Source organism: Rhinolophus sinicus, chromosome 7 (genome assembly GCF_057876585.1).
Source record: "Rhinolophus sinicus isolate RSI-liver-muscle chromosome 7, RSI-T2T, whole genome shotgun sequence".
NCBI classification, from domain to species: domain Eukaryota; kingdom Metazoa; phylum Chordata; class Mammalia; order Chiroptera; family Rhinolophidae; genus Rhinolophus; species Rhinolophus sinicus.
Genome location: NC_142507.1, coordinates 11155759 through 11173129, shown reverse-complemented (window position 1 = coordinate 11173129; position 17371 = coordinate 11155759). Strand labels below are relative to the sequence as shown.

General features: G+C 38.9%; 1 protein-coding gene across 1 annotated transcript in view; it reads right to left on the bottom strand.

Annotated features, from left to right (window-relative positions):
• Positions 1–17371, bottom strand: part of SLCO5A1 (solute carrier organic anion transporter family member 5A1) — a 115434-nt gene that overhangs the window by 49030 nt on the left and 49033 nt on the right. Inside the window, exons 4-5 of the mRNA XM_019726176.3 lie at positions 16059–16276; positions 2959–3123 (exon numbers count right to left, since the gene is read on the bottom strand). Coding sequence (XP_019581735.3) covers positions 2959–3123; positions 16059–16276 — 383 coding nt within the window. The remainder of the gene's footprint in view (positions 1–2958; positions 3124–16058; positions 16277–17371) is intronic.

Sequence of the window (17371 nt, the reverse complement as noted above, 5' to 3'; positions counted from 1 at the left end):
TCAATCCGCCATCCACTTTTCTGCCAACCAACCAACCAACCAATGCAGTCACAGCAGTTGTATCAGTGGCCAATTGACTAACTGGTTACAGCTGATGGCCATCTACTACCCAAGCCAGCACCTTTCCACGGGAGTCCGAGAGCCTGGAAAATGTTCTCAGGGACTCTGTCCCCACATCTACTTTTTCTTAAAAGCTTGGTTAAAAGCATCATGAAATGTAATTCAAACACACCACTCCTCCACCAGCCAAAATGATCTCTGCAACCCAAATCTTCTATTAATGTATTAAAACAACTTTTTCTAAACTTATTTTATAAGCTTTCTCTCTCCTCTTAGATCTGTAAGCAACTTAAGATCCTGGTTTGAGTTGTTACACACACACACACACACACACACACACACACACAGCGTGTGCACAGAGCTGTGTTCAATGACTATGCAGGAGAGTGAGCAAAGTCCTGTTTTTGATACGTGTACAAAGTTTCATTTCTACTATATAACAACACAAGCAAATTGTAATGGACGGTTAAGGTATTTATCCAAATAATATTTTTAATGAAAAAAGAACTTTAAGTCAAAAACTTTGTCAGGTAAGAAATTAAAATTATTTTTAAATTCTTTTCCAGGTACATTTCTTAATTCTCCATGTCACTTACATGTACAGGAAAAGATTTAGAGAACAAAAGATTAAATTAAATAGGTCCTTAAAAAATACAAATCTCTGCTCAGAGAGTAAGAAGGATTCGATTGATAAACATTCAAAAAGTCAAGGTGAGTCTTAAAAAGAATTATAATCCTTGTTGAATCTTCCTATAATGACCGGCCACCCTCGACTCTTAATGAATCTGAATATCTCTTGACTCTTATTATTTGTTATCAGTCTGGAAAGGAAAGAAAAAGTATGTGAACTGGGAATAAAAAGTCTTTTATCAGAAAACAGAAAACCATCATACACTGTCTAAATTGTACTGGCAACGATCCCAAAAAAATGCTGATGATAAAACCAGAATGGAAAAAAAGAAAAAAGAAAAAAAAAAACCAGAATGGAATTGGCACTTTGTGCTATTGCTTCTGTCCTCCGGCTGTCGGAACACGGGACGAACAAATTCCACGAGTCAGCTTTACTCAGTCCAGCCCCCTCTTTGCCAAGGGGTCATACTCAGTGACAATTGCCTTGATCGTGCCACTACAGAATTCTTCAGCCAAACACCCCAGGTCCAGCTGAACCCTTTACTCCACTTTCCACGAGTTGTCTAGCCTCTGCCTCTATAGTAATTAAAAGGTGGCCTGGTCAATAGGTGTCCATTACGCATCAATTCCTACGTAGCTTGGCACCGTACCACTGTCCCAGTAGATCAGAATGGCGCATCTGGAGGGAAATGGAATGATCCAGACAGCTCTGCCCCTTAGTGTGTCTGGAACAAGGACACACAGGATAGACGAGCAGTGTTTCCCAAGGTGTGTCCTGAGGAACACTGTGCATGAGAAAAATGCCTCTAAAAAATTGGATTTCATGGTCAAATGAATTTGTGCCGTCTGAATCTTCCTGTGGGAGTTTCATAATGCACGCTAGCATAGTACGAGTTATGAGAAGTCCTGCAGCAAAGAACTCTATAACACTTTGTTTAACTCAGCAAGTTCCAAATTTATTGGCTATGACCCTCCTTTCCAGTAACACTTTTAATATTGAAACTTAGTTTGGGAACTACTTGAGGCCACCCTACATATAACAGCTATGGGGCTTCAAATCTAGCTATTATACAAGCCAAATCTTGGTTTCCCTGCTGAAGGGGTGCTCAACAAAGGGTACATATAAGAATTAAACTAGAAATGGGCGGGTCAAATTTTCTTACAACCAAACTGTAACCTAGCAATTTTACCTTAACATAAGGAAAATATTTTTGAAAACTAAGAGAAAGAAAAACACATTATTAGGTCACAATTAATACAGTGGTCCAGAGCAGAGTACTCTATACACAAAATTTCCTATCATGGACCCACAACCCAATTGTGTATATCTCTATGTGCAACGTGAAAGAGAGAACAAAGTGATTACCCAAATATTTCAAGTCAACAGTTTCTTTCTACAATATAATTTTGCCTGTTAATTTTCAGATAATTCATGATTGCTGGGTTTGAATGTGGACATGGAGGAGAAAGTGGTAGCCAAAGTCATTGGAAAAGTTACCGTACTTCTCCACTTAACTGTTTAAATATAGTTCATTAATATTTTGAGCCTTAGGTAGATACAATCGTTTGACCATCTTTAAAACTATTAAGGAAATACCCAGAATATCATACGATACACCTAAAATTCCCCCAATATCTGAGAATTGAAGTCCCCACATTTCTGAGCGCCCAGTTTGCTAGGAAAAATTATTTGAGCACTATAGATACATGTATCAAAGACTCGTAAATATCAGTTTTCTCAGACATGAAATACCTTCTAAAACAAAATTCATAGATTTGCTTTCTAAACGCAAGCATCTCCAGTAATTAGATAAAAATCTGTTCACACTTATGAAAGGGTAATTCTGCTACCATAGAACTGATCTATATTTCCAATTATCCATGTTTAAAAACCTAACACTATAAGACTCATGCCAACCCATGAAAAGATTTATTCAAATTCACATTTTGAATGCCACTGTCTATTTCATTCTTTTCAACTGTGAACCATAAAAACATAAATATGCAAAGTTCTCCCTTTCCAAAACACAGTTGGGAAAAATGTCACACAGTAAGTAACAGTAATACAATCTGAATCAAAGAGAAAACATTCAAAGACTTCCTCCTCCTCAAATTTGGGGGGTCGGGGGAGGTAGGCGGATAGCTGTTAATGAACGTATTTAACACTTTGTATGTTAGAATGAAAGTTAGTTCTCTTCACTCATTGCATTTCAGCTTAGTGGTCACAAATGATCATGTTTTGCAGCAGCTCTAACGGCAGGGCCTTACCAGTGTAGATGCTGGCATTGGAAGCCGGGATACCAAACTGTGACTCGATGAACTTGGGAATGAAGGTAATGAAAGCAGTTACAATGGCACTCTCAGCTGTGTATGACAAACTCACAAAAAGGAATGTCATGTTGCTTAAGATCCTGACAGCTGCTCTTGGTAGGTCTACAAAATGACAAAAATGACAAATGAATGTTATAAACAAGGGATGGAAAAGAAAAGAAAACTGAAATTGTTTTTGAAATGAACTGGAAATAGCCATTCAGCAACATTTGAGAATATTACGGAATAGAGAATAAAAATAGAAAACCCTGATGACCGATTAGAAATTATTCCCTGTATTAACTAGATGTGGGGTCTTTTTTCAAATGTTCAACGAGGATAAGGAAATGAAATAAAATATCGAAAAACATACCCACATACAAATATCCTTACAAGAAGTACCCAACCTCTGACTTCCTGTTTCAAAAACTGTTTAAAAGAAATTGCTTGCATTTTTACTGATGAAAACAATATTATTCTTTGTGAGGACTCCAAGTCTACTAAACATGGAAAGGACCGGCAAAAACAGTCCTAAATCAGTTTCCACTTCACCCAACTAGCACTTCCTTGAGCACATGCACTGAGGATTTGCCGTCTCACTGACCCGGCACTGCAGACGTTAGTTCTCATCACTCTTCAGCCTACAGCAGAGGAATTGTTACATGACGTTGGGTATGTGATCTTCCAGCCTCAGTAGGATACGGGAAATAATACAGCTAGAAGGGCACAAGCAACGAGACCACCGGGTCAGACCCTCCCAGGGACTTGGAAATAAAGTGAAATGATTTCCAAAGTAGCAGGAGAGACCAGAGCTGTGGCCTTGGCGTCTGCCCAGCTGCTTCTCACAGAGAGAGAGAGAGGGCTCACCCTCCAGTAGGCATTTATTTCATGAAACTCGCCATATGTATGCTTCAAGATGTACGTGCAAGAATTTTCACGTCGTCATTGTTTATAACAGCAAAATTTGGGGGGAAAAAACTGTAAATGTCCATCAATGGAAAGTGTTTAAATTGTGGCACAGCCGTATAAAGACATACCATGCAGTAGCTAAAACTGAAATAAGCTTCATGTACTGGCATCAAAGGAACTCCAAGAAATATTTTTATTAATGAATAAAGCCAGCTGCTGCAGAAATATACATATATGTGCATGTAAATATATATTTATATTTAATATTTAATATTTTTACACATACACAAATATTATATATTTATATTTAATATTTAAGTAAAAATCAAACAAGCCAAAGAATGTATTTATATACAGTCAAATGTATACTTCTCAACATATATAACACCAAGAAATTCTGTCAATGGGCGTACGATTGGTAAAGAGAGGAATAAAAGGAAATTCTTACATATATATATATATATATATATATATATATATATATAGCTATGTATTTTTGCATGTTTATAATGAAAATTAATTCACATTCATGTAATCTTTACGTATCTTCATGGAAAAGGTAAGCTGCATTATTTTTGACATGTATAGTCATCTCAGTTATCAGAATAATGACCTCCACATGCTATAACATAGTAAGTCATTTCATAAAAATTAATCAATAACTGTTGTTAAAGCTATGATTTATAGCCTATTCATGGGAATTTAAAATTTAGGAAGGCAAGACTATTCCCTATTATCATTTTTAAATGTAAATTAATTGTAATGTTCTATACCTTCATTTTAAAGGTATAATAGTCAAGTTTAAATAATTAAATAATAATTAAAAGAAAAATTAAGATGCATACTTTATTTTTCTAACATGGATAAACACACCAGAAAAAAAATATAATCAAAACACATCACAAAATTACCCAGTATTCTCTTGTAAACATTGCACATCAAAATGTCATATTCGAAATTTAAAAATTAGAAAGTTAAGGTTTCATATCAAGATTTAAAGATTAAATTAAGTTTAGCTGCTATATTAAAAGCCAAAGTGTTGAATTTGAAACATTGGGGAAAAATATGAAATAATTTTTTTAATCCAAGAAGATAACATGTGTAACATGAATATTTTAAAAGATAGTAGTTATAGAAAACTGGCTTTTCATTTACACCCACTTGGAATGGTAAAATAACCTTCTAATTTCAAAGGTAACTAAAAATATATGTGGTATTTCTCTCTCCTCTTTCATTAAAAAAAAAAAGGTCTGCTCTTATTTAAGAAGGATTCCAGACTTTCAAAACCTTGGGAGGTGGGGCAGTAGAAGAGGGTAAATGGGGTCAAAGATATGGTGATGGAAGGAGAACTGACTTTGGGTGGCGAATACACAATGCAACATATAGATGATGTATCATAGAATTGTACACTTGAGACCTATGTAATTTTAACTGTCACCCCAATAAATTTAATAAAATAAAATAAAAATCTTTAAGTTCGCTTCCTTTTTTTCTTCCACCTTTCCCTTTGATGGGGCTAAACTTTCAGCCTACGATGCCCTGCAGGAGTGGAAGGGACCAGGTATCCAGAGTTGTGTCTTTGGCTGGTGGGGCTGGAAGTTTGTTTATATACATGGGGAGTGAGCAAATAAGTCAACACATTGAGAACAATGGGCGTTAGTTTTCTAACTGCCAGAGGAGGGAGTTACAAATATGGAAAGGGGACAGTTAGATATAAGATTGAAACTGGACGTATTTGTATGAACTCATGAGATATAGATGAGATAGATGATAGATAGATAGATAGATAGATAGATAGATAGATAGATAGATAGATAGAGATAATGCTAGATCGGTGTGTGTGTGTGTGTGTGTGTGTATGTGTGTGTGTGTCTGTGTACATACATAGTTTTTAACTCTGTCTACTAACAGGGCTTAGAAGTAATGACACCCTGGTAGCAATGAGCCCATCTGGCACCCAGTTCTTGGTTACTAAATGCCATTTCCCACTAAATGGAACCAGAGCTCCTTAGAGAAATGTCTAACTTTAGAGCTTGGGCAGAGAAAACACAAGATGAGCCTGGAAAAATCTTGTGGAACCAAAAAGTAAAGAAGTGCACAAAGCATGATGGAGACAGGTCTGAAAGACGGAAGAGAGCATGAAGGATTCCCAGGGGCCAAATCTGGAACAATTTGAGCTCAACTGATGTGAAAAAATGGTAAGTGTAAGTTTAATAGGAACAAGATCTGGTCAATACTCATTATTCACAGATTCAGTATTTGCAAATTAGCCCACACGCCAGAATTTATTTCTTACCTGAAAATCAATACTAGGGATGCATGCTCATCGGAGGTCATGCTCAGAATGGCACAAAAATGTAAGTCTCAAGATGCATACATACATTCTTGGCTGAGGTTGCACAAGACAAGGCCTTCTTGTTTCAGCTCTCATACTGTAAACAAGCGTCCTTTTCACAATACAGTGTCACGTTTTTTGCATTCTTGTGCTGTTGGAGATTTCATTGTTTAAAATGTCCCCCCACCCCAAGCATAGTGCTGATATGCCCTGTAGTGTTACTGAGGGCAAGAGGCTGTGATGTGCCTCACAGAGGAAATGTGTGTGTTCCAGTAGCTTCTTTGAGGCAGGAGCTGCAGTGCTGCTGGCCCTGGGCTCAATGTTAATGAGTCAACAATCCATATTAAATAAGGTGTCTTTGAACAGAAACACACGGAAAACCACATTCGATATGAATTGGTTGGCCATTACGTTGTGACGGGAAGCCAGCTCTGTATTTCCCCTAGAGCAATGTTTCACTGTTGGCTAGTGCAGTGTTCACGGTGCATTTATAGAACACAACTTCCGCAAATGACGAGAATCGACTGTACACAGACTACTTACAAAGTATTTACTGATGTATCATTGCCATATACTTATTAACTTTAGAGTGGAGAAACCTGGCAGACACAATCTTGCCCACATGATACAAGTTCACCTAACTGGTGACAAGGCAAATTAACATTGTGTGGCCTCGGTTACAATGCACTGAGCACAGCACTATTTCCAAGGTATGCCTACAAGAGGGCAGAAATCAGGAAGGAGGGGACATCACTAAACCCAAGTTGAGGGATATTTTATAAAGTTACTGGCTTGTACTTTTTAAAAAGATCAAGGCGATAAGAGACAACAAAAAATGCGGAACTTCTTCAGATTGAAGGAGACAAAAAGATAGGACAACTAAATACAACGTGCGGTCCTGGATTGGATTGGATTGGACATAAAGGGTATTGTTGGGATCATTGGTGACATTAGAAGGAGGCTTGTGGTCTACATGGTAGCACTGGATCAATGTTAATTTCCTTTGATGGCTGCCCTGTGGTCACGTACCAGAGTGTCCTGGTCCTTAGGAAACACACACAGATGTTCTAGAGGGCAGTAGAATATCATGTCTTCAACACCTCAGATGACTCAAAAAAACGCCAGTAATTGGGGGATCGGGGAGCAGCGGGCAAAGGAAAGTTCTGTGTGCTTCTTCTGTGGCTTTTATGTGCATTCAAAATTATTTCAAAGTTTAAAAACTAAGTTGTGTTTTTTTTTTAAAAATAACTTAGCAAAGAAGTTGCTAAATCCATAAATTTGCAGCCAATTACCTAATGTTTACGCTACAGAATATATTTTAGATAAACTTTTTGGTGTCATTTATAACTGTGTCATTGTAAAATCAAAGAGGCATTAAAAGCATGCTGAAGGAGAGATGAAATAATGACAGTGATCATCTTTTTTTTTTTTTTTTTTTAACCAGCTAATACTAAGAAACCCTACCGATTCAATTACCATGTTTCCCCAAAAATAAGACCAGGTGTTACATTAAGTTTTGCTCCAAAAGACACATTAGGGCTTATGTTCAGGGGACGTCATCCTGAAAAATCATGCTAGGGCTTACTTTCCGGTGAGGTCTTATTTTCAGGGAAACACGGTATAAGGACAAGATGACACTGAAACCAGAAAGGCTTTCAGTACATTCACATGGTACGCAATCACCACCTCGATCTAGTTTCAAAATATATTTTTTATTGTAAATAAATTTGAGCATTGATGTTCAGGAATGAGATTGCAACTCACTTTTACTTTATTCTTCATATTTTCTAAATTTTCTATCATGAACATGTATTACTTTTATATTCTGAAAAAAACCCTGAAATTTTATCATTTTAAAAGCACGCAGCCGTATGTCATCCTCCAAGAGACATCTTTCCTGACTCGGGCAGCTAACTTAGGAATCCTTCCTCTTCCTCCTCCAACCTTCCTTAGCATGTACATACCTTCATTTAAAGACATATTTTGTTACATCTATTTCCTTTCTATCTCTCTTTGAGGGCAAGGACTGTACCTTTTCATATATTTATCCTGAGTTCTTCATCCTATAGTAGTCACTCAATAAAGACATTTGTGAAAGAAAAAAAGAAATAAGGAGAGAAGTGTTCTTAACATAGACATTGCCAGCTATCTATCTCGATGATTAGAATTATATTTGGGAACTAGGCTAGTTCTTGCCTAAAAGTCTTAGCTAATGCCAATTTCTTAAATAAAAGTAACATGTGAGGGAAGTGTCGAGTGAACAAGCAGGTAAAGGTGGCTTAAATGGACAAACAAGGCATAGAATTCACATTAGATCAAGAGACCAAAAGAAAAACTAGAAACACCAGAGTGTGTGTGTGGGAGGGGGGAGTGTCTTTGTTATATAAAAATTGGGATTTTTGTTGGTAAGTTATAAAATAACACGGTATGGCCAGAATGCGGGGTGCTTTTCAAAGCACGCAGTCAGGACCCAAGTCCTCTGCCTTGAGGGCTCGAGAAAAGGCCTCTAGCGTGTGAGGTGATGGAAGGAGGCGGGAGCCCCGTACGATAATTATAGTGGAGTCAGGCCAGGTGAGACTCTGCTCCGGCTATAACACATAAGCTTTTACATTAATCATATATTTTTCTATATTTCATAATGTTTTAACATTTTAAAAATCTTGCTGGCTCAGGAGAGACTGGACTACCCATTCTTAGAGACAGTAAGTGCCCTATGTGACCGAGCACCAGGTACCAGACCACTAGCCACCACCCTGCAGCCCAGAGCTCACTGGAATTCTTCAGACAAGCCAGTCAGAAGCTGTTCACGCTGCCCTGCCTTGTCTTTCTCAAAGAAACCCCAGTTAAGGCTCTGGCCCCGGTGTTCCCCTTGCTACTATCTTTTGTTTACTTACCAAATCCTGTGGTAGCACATGGCATACTGTGCTACCTTCTCTTGGGAAATGTAAGTAACAAATTCTTCTTTCAATGGCATTAACCTCTCCCTGTCACCACTCAGTGTCCTCCATAAACTAAAATCCTGTACAAATTATAGAACCACTTCCTTTCACATTTCTCCACAAAATTCCTTGAGTCCCTTCTTTTATAAGCACTTAAGGTAAGTATTTTGTTTTTCCTTTACCTCTAATCTTTTAGTTCTGACTATTTGTATCCTCTTCAGCCTTCTGGTGCATCAACAAGCTGGTGGAAACACCATCACCATGCAGAGAACTCCTAATAACTTCCTGTAGGGCCTATATGTCTTGCACCATCCTGTATACTGCATGGCCATATAGCGGATACAAGTTTTCGATGACTGTTACCCAGGAACATCAAACTATTTCTTTTTTTAAGTAGAGAAAGAGAAGTTTATTAGAAGAGATGGTATACTCCAAAGAGTTAGGAGTGGGCCTGAGCAAAAGGAGTGGCTCAAAAGGCTGTGGCTCAAAGGCCCACATCAAACTATTTTTAGTCATGTCTTTCTATAAAAGCAAAACCAAACTTGCTCTTCATATGTAACATGGCCCACATAGGACCCAACTGCCCTGCTCATTTTCATTTCATTTCATTCCTGCTCATTTTCTTTAAAACTAATGATCACTTGGGATCCCCCTGAAAGAATTCCACACATACGGGCAAAGGCATTTCCTGCTGGCCAATAAAAACGCAGAAGGAACTGGACGAACCGGGCACACCAGCCACCTCTGGGTGAGTACATGGCGCTCCTGAGCTACTTACCTGCAGACGGTGGACAGAAAAGGGGGCCATCGGACCCCAAAATACTCAATTAGTGGTTACCGGCCATAGTAAGTAGTATGCTGCTTGTTCAAATGCGGAACAAATGAGTACTTTTATATCTCTTTCTAGGTAGATACTACTCTGGTGAGTAACTCCACAGTCAATTTGCACTGAGTATAAAGAAAGTGCTTTCTTTTTTAGGAATTCTTTGCCAGGCCTATTACTATTTACCTTTTACCTCATCAGCTGTAGGTCCAAATCTAAACGTTCTGCTTATCACAAGAAAACATACATACAACAAACTAAATGTAAAAGAGGAATGAAACAAAGAATTAGAAATAGAGAAGACCTAAGTACAGCAGAACATTGAAACCAGAGAAAAGAATTAAATATATCTATAAGATCCTTCCTGGGGTTCAGATTTGATTCCAAAAGCTTAAAGTTGTATAATCATCCTTAGCAGAAACATTCTCATTTCTTCCTAGAAAACAAAACTTTCCCTTTGTGCTAGAGCAGATATTTTCACAGCGTGGTCTCTGGACCACCAATGCTAGTAACACCTGGGAACTTATTAAAAATGCAGGTTCTCCGGCCACACCCCAGGCCACCCAGGCCTGGCCCAGCACTCGGGGTGTTAGGAAGCCCTCGTGATACTTCCTAGCAGACTAAGGTTGAGAACCACCGTTCTCAAACAATCAGGTTTTATTTAGAGGGCACTGAGCCATGCTCCTATGGCAAATATGGGAAATCCAAGTAACAGCTTTCAATAAAAGCTGCAAACATAAAACTAAAGTGCAACTCAGCAAAGGCGCAAAGGCAATATGCAAGAAGGCTAAGATGACATGGCCTCGTCACATGGCTTTTGGTCACCCCTCTTTGCTGAGTCAAGGATTGACCCTAATATATTCCACGCTACACTCGTTCTAAAACTAGCTATGGGCCAGATGTAATGGTTCTGGATGCTCTTAGGCAACTCCGATTCAGAAGTGATTCCTTCTGCCCCTCTCAGCTAGTTCCTCTCCTCATTACCTGAGGTTGAAACCCTGAAGCCACCTTTGGTACCTCCCTCCCCATCATTCCCGTATCAGTTGCCACATCCTGTAGACGCAACCTCTTTCTTCCTTCCTCCTCATTCAATAATTCATTCATCAAATATGTACTGAGTACCTATTAGGTGGTGTGAATTCATCAGGGAACATGAATGGACAAAAAAACAGCCTTCATGGAGCTCACTTTCTCATTGTGGAGACAATAAATAATATAAACAAGTAAAGTACATAGTATGTTAGAGAGGGATGGATGCTAAAGAGAAGAATAAAGAGAGAAGGAGGGAAGAAGCTTTGGAGAGGAGAGGAGAGATTTTTCAATAAGGGGTTAAGCAAGGCCTCATTGAGAAGGGACCATTGGAGTTGCATCTCAAAGTGAGGGGATCTGGGGGACAGCATTCCCAGACCAGAAATGGCAAGTGCAAAGGTCCTGAGGTGAGAGTATGCCTAGCATGTTTGAGGACCCCAAAGTGGTTGAAAAAGAACAAACAAATGGGACAGCAAGAAGGAGATGGGGTCAAACAGGTAACGAGGAGTTAGCCCCAGTAGGTCATATAGGGAAGGGACTTTTCTGTGCGTGAGAGGGAAGACCACGGAAGCTTTGAGCAGAGGACTAGCATTTTAACAGGATCCTTCTGGCTGCTGAGTTGAGAGCAAATGAAAGAAGACAGGAGAGAAGCAGGGAGCTGAGTTTCGAAGGCTTCTGTCCTTTCCTTCTCTAGCCGCCAAAACCATCATCACCTCTCACTTGGGCTTTCCACCTGGGCCCCCTCCTTCCATTCCACTCCTTTCCCTCCCTAATCCACGTGATGGAGAGAGGACTGCCAAGCGTCTACTCAGACCGCCCCACTGCCCATTAGGGACAAATTCCCTTAAAGGATATTAACTCAAGCTCTCGCTGCACAATATGGCCCTACCTTGCCTTCCCAACCTCATCACCCAGGCCTCTGCCACACGAATCCAGCACACCAACCATTTTCAAATACATGTACCCAGTCTGACCTTCTGGCCTTGGCTCTCTCTGACTGGAATACTCCCACCATCCCCCCTCCACCTACTGAAATCCTCCCAGTCTTCCAAGGCTCATCACCAATCTCATCTCCTCCATGAACCCTCTCCTGATCCCTCAACTAGATGTCCCCTCACCTGCTTTTGAACCTCACCCCACTGTCTCTAGCCTCCTTTACGGTCTTTAACATATTTCCATCTGTGCTTGTTCTGGCTCCCTCAGTAGACTGTAAGCTTTATGAGGGCAAATCCTGGCTCACTCACCTTCACGTCTGCCTCAGCATGGAGTACAACACCTTCTATAGAGCAAATAATTGTTGAATTAAATGATGACAATATAATCCTGTAGTGACCAAAATTCTGTAACTTTCAATAGCCTCCTTAAATCCATTCCTTACCTCAGAGTAACTCCTTTAGTTAGTATTGTAAACATACTGCACCCCAACACAGACAAAATCTAGCAGAGAAAAAATAGGCTACGTTTTATATTAATTTATAATGCTATGCAATTAAGCTTAAAAAATTAAAAGTAGATACAAAAATAAAATTCTTATGATTAACTGCCATCAAAAGTTTTCTATTTAGGAAAAGACCAAGTTGAATTGGGAAGATTTTAAGATGCTGGACCTTAAACCTCAGGAAAATTGATCCACTTAAATATTTTAAGTGTTTATTTTTATCAGTAAGATTTTGAGGCAATCAATGTTAATCTCTTTATGGAAAGGTGATGCAGACACACTTAAAATGCTCCTTTCTCCTTTGCGGTGTTTTAAAACAGTCTTATTCCTGCATAATTTATAATAAGAATCTAGAAACAGTGAGTCAGATTCTCCCAATGTCTATCATTAAAACGTGGAGGCGAAAAAAAAAAAAAACGAAAAAAAAAATGTGGAGGCGGAAACTGAAAAATATTTTCTCCCGGTATTCTCAGCAACAGAATTTTCCAAAAGGGTGCCATTCAGCATGGGCCAAATCATTTTCTGTTTAAGAAAGTATTATTTTACTAAGAAAGTATTGTGTTATTAATTATTGTTATCTTTCCACCTCCTCCCTGAAGAAGCTCATCTTGGTATCCAAATTTCATATATAAAATAAAGACCCAAACAAGCCTTGCTCCAGAAAACAGAACAAGGGAGAAAAGATCTGGGACTCAAACTCAGATTTGACTCAAAAGGAAATCTTAGTAACCATTCGTTAATTTAAGACCTTAATAATGACTTTCACTGATGAAAGTTACATCATAACATACAAGTTATGTCAACAGTGGAATGGTTCCCAGAGATTTCATTTGTTCTTTTGAAAATCAGGTTAAATATTAGACTATAGTTCTAATTTCATTTTCTCTAGGTGATAGCTATTAGATGTTGGAAAGGAAATCAACATGTGCAAGATAAATATGAATTAACTTTATAGATTCTAATTGAATATATTATTCCAATATCATTGACATCATTTGAATCATTTTTAGCAGAATATTTTCATGTTATAATCCCATTAAAACAGGGTTCCTTTTTAACAGGAGGAAGGGTCTCTTGAAGTTCCAGTCTAGATACAATTAGAGACTCCAGCACAAGTGGAAGTAATAAAATGAACCAGCTCTGTGTCCTAATCGGGTTTAGTCGCAGAAGTTGAGATCCGCCATCATGATTAAGGCACCAATTAAGAAGGTTGAGAATTTGTCAAAAATACTAACAAGAAAATTAGAATGGAAACAGATTTTATACACCAACTGCCCATCCCTGTTAAAAGACTCCTTTGATTCTTTCTTTGAAAAGAAAATACCCTGAACCATGAACCTGAGCAGAGAAAAAACAGCCGAGAGCCATCCCTAGCAGTACAAGAAGAGAGCCGACAAAATCGTGTATAGATTCAATTTTGAAAAAGTAAGTGTCAAACTCTGTGATGGCTTGTATCACTTTGGAACCTGCCTACCTAAGTGCATGTCTCCCTGCCCCGCTCCCCGGAAGCAGGTCGGAGAGAAGGATTCAAGTCCAGATGGTTGGTTTGGTTCAGGAAATGCTAGACAGGGTGTGTGGCCGTGATGTACACAGAGAGGTCAGCCTACAAAGGAAGTAGGAATACAAGGAAACACTGTCTCCCCCATGAGGTGAGGGAGCTGGGCTTTGTCAGCCATCGCTGAACACTGCTTTGGGAGTGGGGGGGCCAGGGTGCTCATTCCTTGGCACTTGAACCTGCCGTAAGCAGGAGCCAAGCAGTTTCCCAGTCCACAAAGCAAAACTTCAGACAAATGATGCAAGCACTGGCCACTGGCAAGCCTCCGCCATGAAGACGGAAAGGTCTGGAGTATGGATGGGGCATTGACAGCACCGTCTACACTGCCTCCTCCAAAACAACTCCAATCCTATCAACAGTCGTCTCCACTGTTGGTATTTAATATCTCCCTTCTCTCTCTCTCTCTCTCTCTCTCTCTCTCTCTCTCTCTCTCTCTCTCTTTTGTCTACTCTCCAACAGAGCATATCTTTCACCTTTGAGTCATCCATTCCTCAGCTATAAAATATACAATTTTAGCTTGCCTATTTCTCCCCTTTCATCTACTTTATATTCTCCATAAATTGAGATGCTAAGTCTATCGCTGGATTGTAAATTCCTTAACATCAACCTTGCTCCCAGCGACACTGAAAAAGTCACTCCCTGGTCGTGGTCCACAATACGTCTGTGAAAAATGATGGGCTGGTCCACGGGGTAAGAGCTCAGGATACAATGGCATCCAGAGAATTCTTTATGTTATGAAAGCAGAAGTAATTCTGACAGGTCCAAAAGCACACGTTGTAACCAAATGATTGGGGGAGGGTGGGGGAGGCAAATCTAAAACTTAATAGAGAAGAAGCATTTCCAATGAAATATCACTTCACTGGCTTTGAACAAATACAGACTTTAAAAATAGTCCAATCTAGCCATTATTGTCCTTAAGCTGCAGAAACAGTGTAGCATATATTAGTAACTTCCTTTTAGGCCGGGCGGGTGCGTTTTTGGCCTTGCTGCGTGCCTAGTCAAAGTGAGAGGGTAATGTGCCTAGGTACCAGGTTGGTGCAAAAGGAATTGCGGTTTACAAGGTTAAAAATAATTGTAAAAACCGCAATTCCTTTCGCACTTTGACCAATGTAAGCACTTGATAAATATTATGCTTTATAATTTCAAAAAAAAAAAAAATCAAGTCAGGAAATTCAGGAAATAGCAGAAACTAACGGGAGTGTAGCACTGTAGGTTTTTCAGATTAAAGGGATTTATTGCCACTCAGCCAATATACTGACCACTAGACAAAGCTTAGCTCGTTAAGATTCAGTTACATTGTTTAGGTTTGAGAACTGCCTAACCTACCTTTAATAATATAGTTATTTTTAAGAGAAATAGAGATTTTAAAAAATAGACCAATCCACATCATGGAGACTTTCTGGCTGTTTTTACATTGTGTTTGGAGGCCCATCCCCGGGCTGCTCTTCTCTCTGGCCACGCACAGACATTGGACGAGCCACTACTGAATGAGATCCCGGTCTAGTAGTACGTTTACACTTAGGACAGGATCACGCCATACTACCAAACCCACCGTTCCCCTGAAACGACCCATCCATTATAGAATGCAATAAGTATTTTGTAAAACTCAGACAGCTCTAAATATAGTAAATGATACATATCTGTATCTTTGTATCAGTATCTTTGGATCTAAATTAGTGCTTCCCAAACAATCTATGAGACAGAATCATTTCTTCTTATTATTATTATTATTATCACTATTATTTCCAGTCTATCATGTACTGATACTTTTGCAAAATCCATTCAAGATGAAACATTAGAAAATGAATTTTTTTAAAAAACATACAAAATATAAGCCCAATTAACTACTAGATTTTACAGGCATAATATAACTGTCAAATTTCTTAAAAGGTTCTTAAATACTCTCAATTGCAGTACTCACCTTGTCGCAGACCAGTAACTGTTGGTGTGAAGTACTGGCTTGGGATGACGGTTTGCATAACATTGATCTAAAGTACCGCGCACATAGTCATTAAAAAGATATACTTTACCTCGGACATTCTTTCCAAATCCCAGAGAAGAAACTTTTTTGTCCCCTTGTTCACTATTGTTTGATTTCTCCTTCATTACGTCATCATCACTAACAGCATCGGCAGAAAATTTTTTCTTTTTCTTTTTCTTGTGTCGAGGCGGAAGCTTTTTTGGAAAAGTAAACATTGGGAATATCACAAGAAACATTGCAATGGCACAAAGGAGGAATCCACTCCACCTAAAAAATTGGGAAATGTGAATAGCATTTATGGCTTTTGCATTATGAGTGAGAACAACTTAGCAAAGTACAAGTTTGTGGCACTAAAATTCTCCAGGGAAAACTTTTTACCTTCATCAGTTGAAAGCAATAGGAAGCCGGTCAAACTGAAAAATACAGGGACCCTGCCTCTCTGTTGTATAAGTGAGAAATCTACCCAATAACTATACTCGCATTATAATGAATATTATAATCAACAACCTGACTAGAATTTCATTCAGTGTTTTTAATCACATATGTGGCAGTTCTGCTGGTTAACAGTGTTAGTGCTGCTACAATGTGTATTTTATAATAAATCAATTAACTCATAAATTTAATAAAAAGTAATACAGACTCTATAGCATGCTTTGTGGACCAATATAGATGCTGTTTTCCTAAAAGAAAACCATTAATATCGCATGTGAAAATGTATTTTAAATGGCTGAGGGCATGCAAATATTTTTCTACAAGCACCTAAGAATGTATTGACCCCTCACCATACTTAATCATGAGGGCCATCAAAGACATTTATTTCATTTGATCCTGGCTTCAAGAACTTGCAATCTAGTTGTAAGCGAGCTAAAAATATAAGAACGGTCTCCGTGAAATGCAAGAACGTACACAGTTAAGCATTAGCTCATGTCCTATAGACTATGAATGCTGTAACAGTTCAGATAGGGGAAATGTGTGTCAGAAAGAATTCTAGGAGAAGTAGAACTTGAGCGATGCAAAACTGAGATTCTGTCTTTGAACCCATCTAAGGTTGCCATGTGGCAGAGACCAGAAAGCAAATACAGACAGTACAACCCGGTTTCTAGTCCTGCATTCGAGCCATGTATTAAAGGCCTTGGGCTTCTTGCCCACATAATTCCCCAGGGGCAATTTCTCAGTCCCCTTTCAACTTTTTCTTAACAAATAGAGGCCACTGGTCCTACCTAACAGGGCCACCACTTTCTAACCAGGATTCCTCAACTCCAAACTCTGTCCTCAAAGCCTCCAAGTTCACAAACGCTCAGACGCTATCCTCTGTTTCAACATGTTCCCATCAGTTTTACCTGGAATGCAAGCCGCATTTTA